Source organism: Anomalospiza imberbis, chromosome 1 (genome assembly GCF_031753505.1).
Source record: "Anomalospiza imberbis isolate Cuckoo-Finch-1a 21T00152 chromosome 1, ASM3175350v1, whole genome shotgun sequence".
Classification (NCBI taxonomy): domain Eukaryota; kingdom Metazoa; phylum Chordata; class Aves; order Passeriformes; family Viduidae; genus Anomalospiza; species Anomalospiza imberbis.
In genome coordinates this window covers 122,417,975-122,430,932 of record NC_089681.1, presented here as the reverse complement: position 1 = coordinate 122,430,932, position 12,958 = coordinate 122,417,975, and the positions used below count along the sequence as shown (strand labels likewise).

The 12,958-nt window shown below is 34.8% G+C and overlaps 1 protein-coding gene across 6 annotated transcripts in view; it reads right to left on the bottom strand.

The window, feature by feature from the left end:
• Positions 1-12,958, bottom strand: part of SNX13 (sorting nexin 13) — a 65,266-nt gene that overhangs the window by 15,671 nt on the left and 36,637 nt on the right. For 5 of the 6 annotated variants that reach the window (XR_011005235.1, XM_068209655.1, XM_068209617.1 and 2 more), the window contains 8 exons: positions 11,891-12,029; positions 11,355-11,443; positions 10,599-10,698; positions 8,913-9,106; positions 7,759-7,863; positions 6,209-6,341; positions 5,449-5,486; positions 1,051-1,120 (listed from right to left, as the gene is read on the bottom strand). Coding sequence is in view for 5 of the 6 variants with exons in the window: in XM_068209655.1 (XP_068065756.1) it covers positions 1,051-1,120; positions 5,449-5,486; positions 6,209-6,341; positions 7,759-7,863; positions 8,913-9,106; positions 10,599-10,698; positions 11,355-11,443; positions 11,891-12,029 (868 nt within the window). In the remaining variant the exon portion in view is untranslated. The remainder of the gene's footprint in view (positions 1-1,050; positions 1,121-5,448; positions 5,487-6,208; positions 6,342-7,758; positions 7,864-8,912; positions 9,107-10,598; positions 10,699-11,354; positions 11,444-11,890; positions 12,030-12,958) is intronic. The other variant, XM_068209636.1, reaches the window with a different exon arrangement.

Below are 12,958 nucleotides of genomic sequence, written 5' to 3'. Positions count from 1 at the left end.
ATGCAGTTTAATACTATCTTGCAATACAAACCTGTAGAGATTTCCTGATACAACTGGAGCATTATGTATTCAAAGTCATAATGGTAGCTATCAATACATGCTGTCCTTAAGATTATAAATTTTACAATTTATGTGGTTCTAAGTTTACCTTTTGTTCTTAGGTTAGAAAGATGAAACTTCTAAGTTTAATTCAGAAAAAAAGTATGACAGGCCATTTTAATAAAAAAGCAGAATTTGGTTAACTTTCAACGCATTTTCCCCCTTTCCCTGAGGACTGACTACCATTACACTTGGATTGCACACTACCCTCACACTGAGTTGGAATAGGTTTAATTAAAATGTGAAGTAGCTGAATGCTTACTGACAGCATGTGTCCACTACATAAATGCACAGATTTAAGAGCATATTGCATAGTAAAATCTACCCAAAAAGTATCTGAAGATCACTTCACAATTTTATTGCCCAATGTAATCTCATTTAATTACAGTATTTGAAATAATAGCTGAGATTTTTGTTATTTCCTCTCATGTAACAAAGAAAAATAATTTCTTTCTAGGAAAAATTTTTAATAGATAATGAAAAATGCCATCACAGAAACAACAGAAGTCACTTCCTTAAACTTAGCTAAGCCAGTAAGGAAGCACAAAGTATAAGGGAAAAGTATTATACTGAGAGAATGAAACAGTCAAGACTTATAATTCTGTGACTAGAAAGAAAGATGTCTTTCAAAATTTCTTTAGATAATTGCTAAAATAAATCCTACTCAATAGTAAGTTTAATGGATGATTCTCCAGAGATAAAAGTAGTAGTAATAATAATACTACTATACACAATAAAAATTAAATCACTTTTTAAGTACAAATATATAGTCTGTGACCAACAGAACAAATACTGGAAAGATTTCCAGAAAGACTTAATAGAAAATATGAATTCAAATATTTTATGAGGCCAAAAAAATGAGACAATCAGATTTCAAGGGCCTGTAATACTACAAAATTCAAAATAAATGGTGGGAAAAAAGTTAGAAGACATCATAACAGATTCACTTACCTGTATCTGAGATGTATGCATGGAGCTGAACTGTCTCATCAGCAGGGACATTTGAAAGGTCATCTAAAGACTGCAGGGTAGGGAGATAATATAGGAGGAAAAAATGTGAAAAAAAGAATAAGATCAGAAATACATTGCATTTGAGATGTGTTTTGATTAATCTATTTAATTTTCAAACTTTCAGTTCACTACTAAAAGCGCACCCTAACAATGCAGGTGCTTGTACTACTTGGTTACCAAAGCCATTCCTTTGCACAGTATAGGGCATTTTATTTCCCCCATCATTTTCACACATAGTTTTGTGACCACTCATATTTGATCAAACATATTTGCCACTCCAGTTTGATATCTCAACCCTAATGAAAGTACAGCTAAAAATGGTCTTTTACTGAGCATTGGGAAAAAAAACCAAAATAAAACCAGAAAAGCTCACAAACAACTGGGGAGATACAGCTGTTGTGTAACAGATGTTGTGTTTGGCTTTTACCTTCATAGCATTCTGCCTTCTTTCAAATGTCTTTATGCTCTACACAAATGTTACACAGCAGTAGAAACTGGAAGTTTTTCTGCTTTATGTAAAAAAAAAAATAAAAGCCAACATTTTTCTCAGGAATATTTTCTGTCGTAAAAAATGAACAGGTACATTCTCAGCTGGTTAATGCTCTGTCTCCATATCTAATAATTACTGGTATCAAAAGAAGTCTAGTGGGTCTTTTAGAGAAGCTTTGGTTTCAGCTAAAATTAATACATCTGATTACTAAGATTTAACACAATAAAGCTCTTCAAGACTGTTGGAAGACCTGCTTATGCAACTGACAGAATTAGAGGATGGGCCACTATGCATCCTAATCTTAAATTACCAGTTAAAAAATAAGAGTTGGAGCTACCTAAGTATAATTCACAGACACTCAGATCCCAGTTACTTTATGTGTTTTACCCCAGAATTCTAAAATTCTCCAAAGAAACACATTCAGAATGAAATGAATATAGCTATTTGCTATCTTTTATAATTTAACCAAGCCAGTTTAATAGTGATTTACCACAAAAAGTTACCTACAATGGGACTTAGCGGTTAGCAGTGCCATTCCCATATCAAACTAAAACCTCTACCTACATCAATTCAGTTTCTAAATCTGTTTCCTTAAACATAAAACCATATACGAAATCACAATCAAAATATAGGCTGGACTTAAACATGAATTATATAAAGACTCTGCTCTTGCCCCTTCTTCATCTGAATCTTTATCAACTCCACAATATCCCAATAGAATACTCCATTGCTTCCTCTTCTAGTTCTCTACAAGGAATGGCTCTTTTCTGCCTCAACCATCTCAATCAGTCTCTGCCTAAATGTCTACTACTGAAGGTAAGGGAAATAACATTTCTGTTATAAAGTCTAGATACCAAATAAAAGGCAGCTTAAAAGTGTCTGAATAACATGTGTTGCAGTAGGGAGTCTCCTGAATCATATGTTTGTACACTTTTAGTACCAAGGCCCCAGACTGAGAAAAGGTAGAAGAAAGAAAAGCCCTTCTCAGGAAATCTGTTTTGCCACTACATGCTATAGTGCTAGAAGTTTATGTCTGTCGAATGGTAGAACAGATGAATTTATGCAAAAATATTGTGACAGCAGACATCTTTACCTCAAGAATCTATAAGTTATTGGATGCTGGAGAGTTATTCTGGTAAAGTATCACCATAAATGGGCTTTCCTTTAATCTTTATGCTTGTTTTCAGTCATTGTTGGACACAACACTCCCACTTAACCCATTTTTGATCGAGTCCCTTGGACAGCCATGACCCTGTCAGGTGTGCTGCTCCATAATGCTGTGTTCAATTTATGAGCAGAGTGTCACTTGAGACTGGCTAGCAGAAGACATTTGTGAAAGCTTGGATAAAGTGCTTGATTTTAAAGCTCTAGGATTTAATTATCAATAAGATAGAAGTGATGTGATGTTACAAAAGAAGACAAGTAACAGCCAACTGCTCAAATGTTTTGTTTGCTACAAAATACTGACATTAAGGTACTGTTATAGTTTTTAAAGGCATAATTATTTCTTGTTTTCCTGCTTCCCTTCACTGTCACTCAAGTTCAGATTTCTTTGTGATTACTGAGTGGGGCTCAAGCTGACATATGCTAATGATTGCCAAAAGTTCAACCCAGTCACTTCTGCTGCCCTTCAAGGTCTTGGAACACCTGTGTAAATCCTTGTATTTACTCAATGCAAAGCTCCCATTATGGATCCTTTAGAGGAAATCTGCAAGAGTCTATTAATATTTACAATAATTTTATACTCCCAAAATGTGACCCACTGATTTAATATAGCAGATTAATGTATCAAATTAAAAGGCAGGAATTAAGATTTTTTTTTGTAAAACAACTTTTCCTCAAAACAGTTTTGAGCCTCTCTTCCAAATTCTTCCAGTGAAAGTATGAATTGCAGAAAATTTATTTTATAATAGAAACTTTAGGAAACACTCAACTACTGTGGCAAGGCACTATACAGCAACTATTAATACAAGTAAATTAAAAGGTTGAAACCTGAACAGATAACACAACAGACAGACATTTAATATGAGCTAATATCTCTACCATTAGATATATTCACAGGAACACAAGTTAATTAAAAACCTAAAAATATCACAACCCAATCTTATTTAATACATTGTCATTAGCTGCAAGTACAGAAATTTCCTGACCTTTAAAGTAACCTTTCCAAGGTCTATTTTTCTTACGTAACAGACTAACACAAGGGAGATAAACTATGTGTACAGAAATTTACTCTTGACATGGAATTCAGCCAGCAAAAACTAATATACCAGTATTCAAACACCTGTAAAAGCACTGAACATCCTGAACAATATGGACTACAAAAAAGTAAGTAGTTCTGCATAAAGAGAAATTTACTTATGGATTTCTCCTAGAATGTTCCTAACTCTTTATTATAAACGTAGTATTCTATAAATACCCTTGTCACAACAAAAGCAAAAATCAAGTCTTTGAAGAGTCCCATGCAAATACCTATTTGCAGTGCAACAGTGCTTGGTAAACTCTTTAGGACTTTCTAACTTAGCTTGGAAAGTCACTTGAAGCAGCAGATAACCATTAGCCAGATAAGCCACAAAAATGACAAATCCTCATCCATAAAATATAACTCTGGTATGGCACAACATTATTAGAAAGAGTACTTTAAAGACATTTGAAAGATCTTTTAAAGAGATTAGTCAATTAAAAGGCTCTTGTGAAAAAATATGGCTAAATTAAGTTTTTCTTCTGCCTCTACCAGGAGTTTGCATAAATTGTATCAGCTAAACACCTCTCCTTTTCTTTACGTTTCAAAATGTCAACAACAGGAAAATAATAGGAAAGAAAATCCCAGTTTAAATTAAAAAAAAAATCCAAAACTAAAATTAAAAAAAATCCACAAAAAATTGAACCCCATGAACAACAAATCTTCACGCTGAAACACGTTGACATTAATGTTACGTGTATTCCTTTAGAAAACACTCATTCCTTTTCATGCAAGCATTACCTTATCAATGCAATGGAACTCCTAAGGACCTATAGCATATTCCAAGAACAAACTAGAAGGGCCCAGGCATCACACAATCCAGGAAATTGCATGTAGATTGTAAATATCTATGTAAACCTTCACAAAATGAAAAGGTTTGGAAACATACTGTCATATGCCCAACTGAATCTTGTGTACTTTGTGGCTTAGCTACACACTGTCTGTAAAAACATGAGGAGGATATATACCAACCTTCTTATGATTTCTCCTTTTTAAATAAATGTATTTGCATTTTTGGTTTAGGTACAATCATTTAACAAAGAAAAGGTTTTGACAAACTGACACAGGTCAAGAATCACTTAAAAATAAAAATTAACTTGAAATTAGACAGATTAAAAAAAAAAAAAAAACAAAACCACAGACTCATGGCTGGAATAAACTCCAGATACTTTAATGCTTCCAAATCATGTCCTAATGAAAAAAAAAATCAACCAAGAAATATGTAATTAAATGCTGCATTTTACAGTCTATTTGAATTTAATCCTTTGAGATTTCTCTTTCAAAGGATTTGTTTTCACCTATTATTATGTAACTCCAAATTTATATCTATTTAAGAAAAGCAAATAGGGATAAGAAATTATGATTTCCATAAATTAACTATTTCTGTGAGAAACAATGTAAAATTTCATTGAACATGAGAAAACACAAAAAGGAGATGTTTATCTTACAGAGTAATTAATAACTTGTGTGTTTCAATCTGACTGAAAAACTTTTTCAGAAATTCAACTGCAGTGAAGTAAAACCTGCAATGTACATTAAGTTAAAATATTTTATCACACTTTCTCTACTGTTGAGGACCAGAAAAAAAAGAAATCCAAGCACTTACCAGATTTATGCTGCCAGTAGGAGACCCATTAAAAGATTCTGGGAGCAGTGAGGAAAAGGAAAGGAAAAGCCAAGTCAGAAGATTTTTCCCCATTGTAAGATCACACATAAATAAAAATGCATTCACAAAACATTATGAAAAATGAAGGAGAATTGTGGCACTGGGCAAAATGCTGCATGCAACATGCAAGAGTTTCAAATTTCCAGTAAAGACACTTAAAGAAATGTAGGTTTATAAAGAGTCTAAATAAATTCTTCAGGTAACATTTTTTAAAATTTATATCCCCACAGGGTACTGCTCTGTTAACGAGCTAGTTCAACAGTGAAAACAATTTCCACTGGATTTGTACTTCAGTTAACAAGAACAATGATTTTATTTCCTTTAAAAAGTCACATCTCCTACGTACTTTCAACTTCTATTTCCAGAGAGGAGTATAGTTATGTATTAAAAAACCCAACATATTGAAGAGTTTTAAATATTTTCACAAAAAAAGTAGAATGGAAGAATTGCATATTTATTTTAGTGACAAACTAGTTACCAAGACCAGACAAGAAATTATGTAAGATTAATAAACTTACTACAGTGAAAACCCTATGTGAGTTTACACACAAAAGCACAAGGAGGAAAATAAATTTAAGTATCAGAGACACCACAGGAGTATTTCACTTCCTAAAAACAGTGTGGATAATTTTTTTATTCTCATTTTAAAGCAGAGAAAATAATGGTCCCAGGAAATACCCCTTAGAGATACAGAGCTCACCTCCTTCACCATCATCTGATCCTCTGAAACTGGGATCCTTCAGCATATCCAGCTCAGCTAACATACGCACATACAATACATTCTGCTTGAATGAAGGGTAGAACCTCTCATCTCGCAGCATCAACTCATACACCTTATTGAAACAAAAATGCCAAATTCAGAAATACTTATTGCATTTTTTTAATTAATCAAACTAGTTTTCATAAATTCTACTTGAACAAGAAGTACCTGCGCATACATGTCTCTGACTTACTCGTAATGAAAAGGTTATCAGACAATATCTAACTAGTCAGATGTGCACATCTAGGAAGAGAAGTAGCACCATAGTTGTAAATGCTCCTGTCCTCTGCTCTTAACCCTTCCAATTGCAGTATAAACCTATTTTGTCTTTATCCATTTCATAAAAGGTTATCTCAGTCCCTCCTTGTGGATAAACTATAAATGTAGACCTGCAAACACTAAGGGCAAGAGGTGAGAAGAGGAAAAGAAGGGGAGAGAAGACACCATATGTGACCTTTCTGACAATTTCTAGTTTAGCCAATACAATATAGCCATACCTCGCAAAGATTTAATCACACCACCTCAAATAATTTACCTTCATAGCATACACACAAGTATCTATACATAGCAGGAATTAATTTTTAATGTTTGGATACTCATGTCAACTCTAGAATATTTTAATTATTTTTTTCCATGGACCACTGTTCAAGTACTATCATCTAGTAAGAATAGGAAAAAACCCAATCCATACAGTTTTCAGGAAGTTCATTTCCTTTGTAACATATGGGAAAATTATGCTCTTCAGCAGAATTCACAAGTAAGGCCCAGATTTCACAAGGGGCTTTAATTAGTCTTAAATGGAGTCCCACATACAATAGTGTGAGTCTAAATTCTACAGCTCATATCACTAATTTGTAGCATGAATGAGAACATTGAAGTAACGATCTAAAAAAAAAACATTTCAGACTGGGTATGTAAGTTATTGCCAGAATATTCATCATTCACTTTTCCTTTTTAAATACATGTATTAGACTTGAATGATAAAGTCTACATATGCAGGGAGTAAATATATTGTCTTTTTCTTCAGTACTTGCTGCTTCTAGTGCTTCACTGGGCAAGTTTGCAGAAACGGATGAGTCAAACAAATTTCTGGGAACAGCTATAGGATTTAAGATGGGACCATTACATTCACCTTTAAAAAAGAGAAGTAAAACTGAACAAATATTCTATGTTTTAGTCTACTCATGACATTTTTCTTAAATTGGTGCATTAACACAAATAAAAACATGGTAATTCTAAATTGTGTTTCATACTTAGATTTATACAGGAAGGACACCTACTCCTTTTGTCTACTGCTTTGAAAACCATGGGCTAAAGAATGGAAAAGCAAAAGTTGACAATTTTAAGAGAGTGTGATTTTCATAGAACAGAACATAGAACAGCTTTTAGGGTTTAGATATTTGACTTCCTTCTCTTCTAGGATCTGTAGTTATGTTCTATACTCTATAGCATAAACAGTTCTTATGAAATAAAGGATGAATAGAGTATACCTTTCTCTGAATATCATCAAAGATTTCGGGTGTTGGATCCTCATGGTTCAGTGTTTCTGCAAGTTTTGCTACTAAGTTGTCATCAATATTAACTCTTGGAGATGCCTGTCATAGAGATCTAAATCAACTTTTGCAGCATAAAAATAAGAAAGTTCTACTTTATCAAATAAAATCCAATACAATGCTGCAACTCTCTAAGTAAATTCAATTTCTTTTTCACAAGTATCTCTGTAACTGTCTAGAACATATGATAGGAGTCAGATCCCATCCACCCCCAAAATTAAGTTCAGAGTTTGTATTAAAACTTGGAAATTTCACTATTAAACACTAAGTATTGCCTCAAAAACAATTTATAAATACATTTTGAAGCAGTACCTAAATCAGATTTACTCAGATTTATAAACAGTTTTTATTTATTTATGAAAAAGATTAAGATTCAGAAATCAAGAACAAGCCAATAAAAAAGTAATAGGATGAAGTTCTGAAACATCTGAAGAAAGGCTAACAGTTTGTCAACTGCCCATTTCTGAGTGAGAGGCGATTTTTATGCACACACAAATTCAGAACAAAGATGCTTTGTCAATACAAGTTGATGAGCAGTTTCTTCCACAGAGGAATCCTTACTGCCTATTGAAAGATACCCAATGGTGATATTTGAGCAATTTACACAGATAATTGTAGAGAGTCACAGGAAGCTATTTCATTTGAAAACCCAATCATAATCCAAGTTTGGACAAATATTCAGTTCCATTTTTTTTAACACTTCTTAAGGGGGCAGGCAAGGGTAGAGGGCAGAATAAAGGGAAGGAAAAGGACAGCATACGCAGAGAGACTTTTTTTTATTCTGTCTTTATTCTGTCTTTTTATTCTGTCTCTAGTTTGCATATTCTAGAAAGTCAACTTCTGAGGAACACAGTGCATCTGACAAGGCAGTCAGTGGCAATATGAGCCTTTATAAATGAGGGGGAACACAAAAGAGGAAGTCTTCCTTACTGCTTGAGATGAGAGAGAAGATACACATGCAATAGCTTAAATGTCGCCATGTAAGCAACTTGTACTACATAACAACCGTTTCATATTAACTTAGCCATAACCATAATAAAGAAGTATCAGTACAAAGAATAAACAAACAAACAGAATGAAGTTATTCCTACCTTTTCTGATAAATATTGCTCATAAACTCCAAATGCAGCTGCTCTTAATAGACCCTTGGTCTGATTAGTCTGATGTTTTCCATCTTTCTGCCGGCTTTGAAGTACCTCCAGTTGCTGCTGTGCTGTAACCCTGTATCCTTCCACTGTCATCCAGAAAAACAGATGTGCTTGGCCACCAGTTTGCTGCATGTAATCTACAGAAAACAGACACCACATGACCTTAGTTACTGTCGTGCATCTTGGAATAGGAATTCTCTATTATGTTGACTACATATGAAACACCAGGATCTGGTTATACATCTGGAATACTTGCCATATAGAGTCAATTAAAAAATACATATACATATTGGTGATATTTATGTGTATATATACATATTGGTGATAATCAGTAAAAAAAGAGAGCAAAGTCTAGGAACTAAGCACTGAATCCTCAACTGCACATGTAAAATGTGAATCCTTCACTACTGTGTGAATATAACAGGCTTGTACAGCATGATACAAATGTAGACTAAGTTGAAACTGAATTTCTAAAAAACAGGTTCATAGAATCATGGGATCATTTATACTGGAAAAGATGTTCAAGACTGTCAATCTAACAGTTTTCAAGTCCACCACTAAACCATGTTCCTAAGCACCACATCTACATATCTTTTAAATGCCTCCAGGGATGGTGACTCTACCACTTCCCAGGGCAGCCTGTCAAGCCAATGCTTCACCTTTTGGTGAAGAAATATTTCCTAATACCCAATCTAAACTTCATCTGGCACATCTTGAGGCAATTTCCTCTCACCCTGTTGCTAGCTGCCTAGGAGAGGAGAGGAGCCCTCTCCTCACTACAGCCTCCTTTCAGGCACTTGTAGGAAGTGATAAGGTCCTCCCTGAGCATCCTTTTATCCAGCCTAAGAAACCCCAGTTTCCTGGGACACCCCACATAAGACTTATGCTCCAGACCCTTCCCCAGCTTCTTTGCCCTTCTCTGGACATGCTCCAGAACCTCAATGTCTTTCTTGCAGTGAAGGTCAGGATTTGAGGTGTGACCTCGCCAGTGCTGAGTACAGGGGAGAAATCACTGCCCTAATCCTGCTGGCCACACTATTGCTGATCCAAGCAAGGATACCATTAGCCTTCTTGGTCACCTGGCTCATGTTCAGCTGCTGACAATCAGCACCCCCAGGTGCTTTTCTGCCAGGCAGTTTTCCAGCCACTCTGCTCCTGCCTGCAGCACTGCCTGGGGTTGACACAAGTGCAGGACCTGGGCACTTGGCTTTACTGAATCTCATACAAATCATCTTGGGCCATAAATTCAGCCTTCTTCCCTCTAGAGAGACTTCCTGCCCTCCAGCAGATGAACACTCCTGCCCAGCTTAAGCGTCATCCTACAAACTGACTGAGGATGTTCATTTTATGCCTAAGACAGCCTCCAATTATCACATCAACCTGTTTGCAAACAACAGGTTCAGACAGGTGCCTTTTTAGATTGGCTGCCTTACCAGCTGTGTCAGGAAGTACCTCCCACACACTCCAGGAAGTTCCTGGACTGTGTCCATCTACTGCATTAAAAGGACTGTAATCACCAACAAAAGTGATGGATATTCTTAGTACTGACACTTAGCAATTCCAAGTACACTGTCCTGTGAGTTAGCATATTCTTTATAAATAAAACAGATCAGATAAATTAACACTTACCCATAAAAAACTGTAGTGCAACATTGTCTACCAGAATATGGTCCAGAGGGACTGTGCAAAGTTTTCCAAAGTTTGCTGCCAGTTTCACAGTATCTATTTCCTGTAAGACACAGTTCAGTGTGTTCATAGCCTTTTTTTAAATTAACTTTTAAAACTTCTACTTACTACAAAGCATATAGGTTAAAAATATTACATTACATATAATAAAGTAATATCGCAATGATTAGCTATTTTCATGATCACTAGTAAATTAAGGTCTAGATTAGAAGGTTGTGTTTTCTTAATTATTTGTCTTCAAAACCAGCTGCAGCTGTTCTGCTACATGATAAGCTGGATTTTAATACTGCTGTTCATGTAATTCTCTACAGATCAAATTAACCCTGAATACCTCATCAACAGTGACAGTAGCAGAAAATAAATTAACAAAAATTAATTTCAGCATTTGAGGGGCTGCAGTTCACCACAACTTAAATTAATCTCTGTCACATTTTCTTCTGCCTATATGACACTTCTTGCTATTACAGAAATACCTTCAGGTCCAGCTATAGAATGCTTACTTACTTTAATAGTCAATACATGCAGAATATTATATTATCTTGGAACCAAATCTAGGCCAAATTAAGGGAGTCAAGAAACTAAGTAAAGCCAAACATATCAACTCTATCAACCCTTAATTATAAAACAAGCAAAACTAACAACTAGCCAGTCATTTGCAACCTCGCTCTTTTGAAACCAAAAAAATTTTAAAACACTTACTTTTCCTGACTGCAACCTCTGAATTCTTGAATCACATACTTTAATAACATATAATAAACTGTTTATTTGATTTTTTATAGTGTTGATATCTGCAAGCAAAAACAAAGACAGGCAATACAGATGACTAAATAAATAAAGTCTTCAGTTTGTTTTTTTTTTTTCAGTTTAAATAGCTTGCTAGTGGAAGTGAACAAGCAGAACTATTTTTCTTTTCCCTTTTTCAGATTAATGGTTAACTGACTACAATTAATACCTTAAATATTACCAAAATTCAGAACCACCAGTCAGGCAGTTCTGATTTAACAGAAATACACTTAGCAAACTTAATTCTCTATACTTACAAAAAGGAATCAAACACATGAACCAACAAAACCCTTATGAAAACAAATACTTGAGTTTTATCAATTCTTATGCATTTTTTTAATAAAATACTTTATACTATGCTGCATCAGAGCTATTTTTTAATTGTTACAATATTCTACAGCGATCATGCTGGTAAATACATTTCATATTTTGCAAAACAATGCAGCACTAACCATCTCCTGCTGTATCTAGAGATCGAAGATATTGCAATTCTTCACTTGCTTTATCTTTCACAGCTTCCAACTCGCCTATATTATCACTTAATTTAATAATATTCATAAAGGCCTCATAGTTACAGTTGGAATCACGAATCTGAAACACAAAGTTTTACAGTGTAAGTAATGCAAACCAGCTAAAAGTACATGACATGATTTTTCTTCAAGTGAATTGGTTTGATACAGCACTGTAAAGTGGTATTTTGAAAGCTCTTTGACACTTCTAAATTTTCCTTTTGGTACTCAAATTTTACATGGACTGAAACAGAAAAAGCATGCATAGTCAAAAAGTTTTTCACTTCATCACTTTCTGTTTCCAAGAACTACAACACAGACACATGGAAAATCCATCAACCTCCTTAATGAATATTGCCAAAATCCAGTCTACCATCTTCTGCTATTATCTCCTTAGCTAAGCAGGCAGAAAATGGTGAGACCACTGAAAAGGTTCAGCTTCACCAAGATCCCCTGCAAGTACACATGCTCCCAGAGTAATGGCTTCTTAAGATACAGAATTACAAAAAGAATCAAAACATTCTACAATGTAATCATAACCTACTTAGGGAAAAACAAATCTACATGACTCCTCTCTGGAACCCTAATTCAGATACCCTGGCAAATGCTATTAAGCTATTTAAATACATACAATTTTACCAGTATTGGCATAACCTGCTCTAGGGACTCAAAGGAATTTGTGCAAGTGAAGGAAGCCTGCTGTGCTGCCAAGATCACTGGAAACTGTGCTTTGAGTGCAGCATAGAGAACAGGGAAAGGTTGGCAGCTTTACAACACGTGCACACAGGTGCTGAGGGTAAAGAACGTTAGAACTCAACCATCTGAAGCTAAAAAAGTCACTTCACCCACATCTCTTCTAAGTGCTCACTTTGATATGGAAATGTAACACTTGGTCTGTACCGAAGAAGTGCATTGACATGAACTGCACGAAGCAGAAAGAATGAAGCTGGATACCATTGATCAAAGTTAATGGAAAAATCTCCCTAAAAATCTGCTTTTAAAGTAATAGTA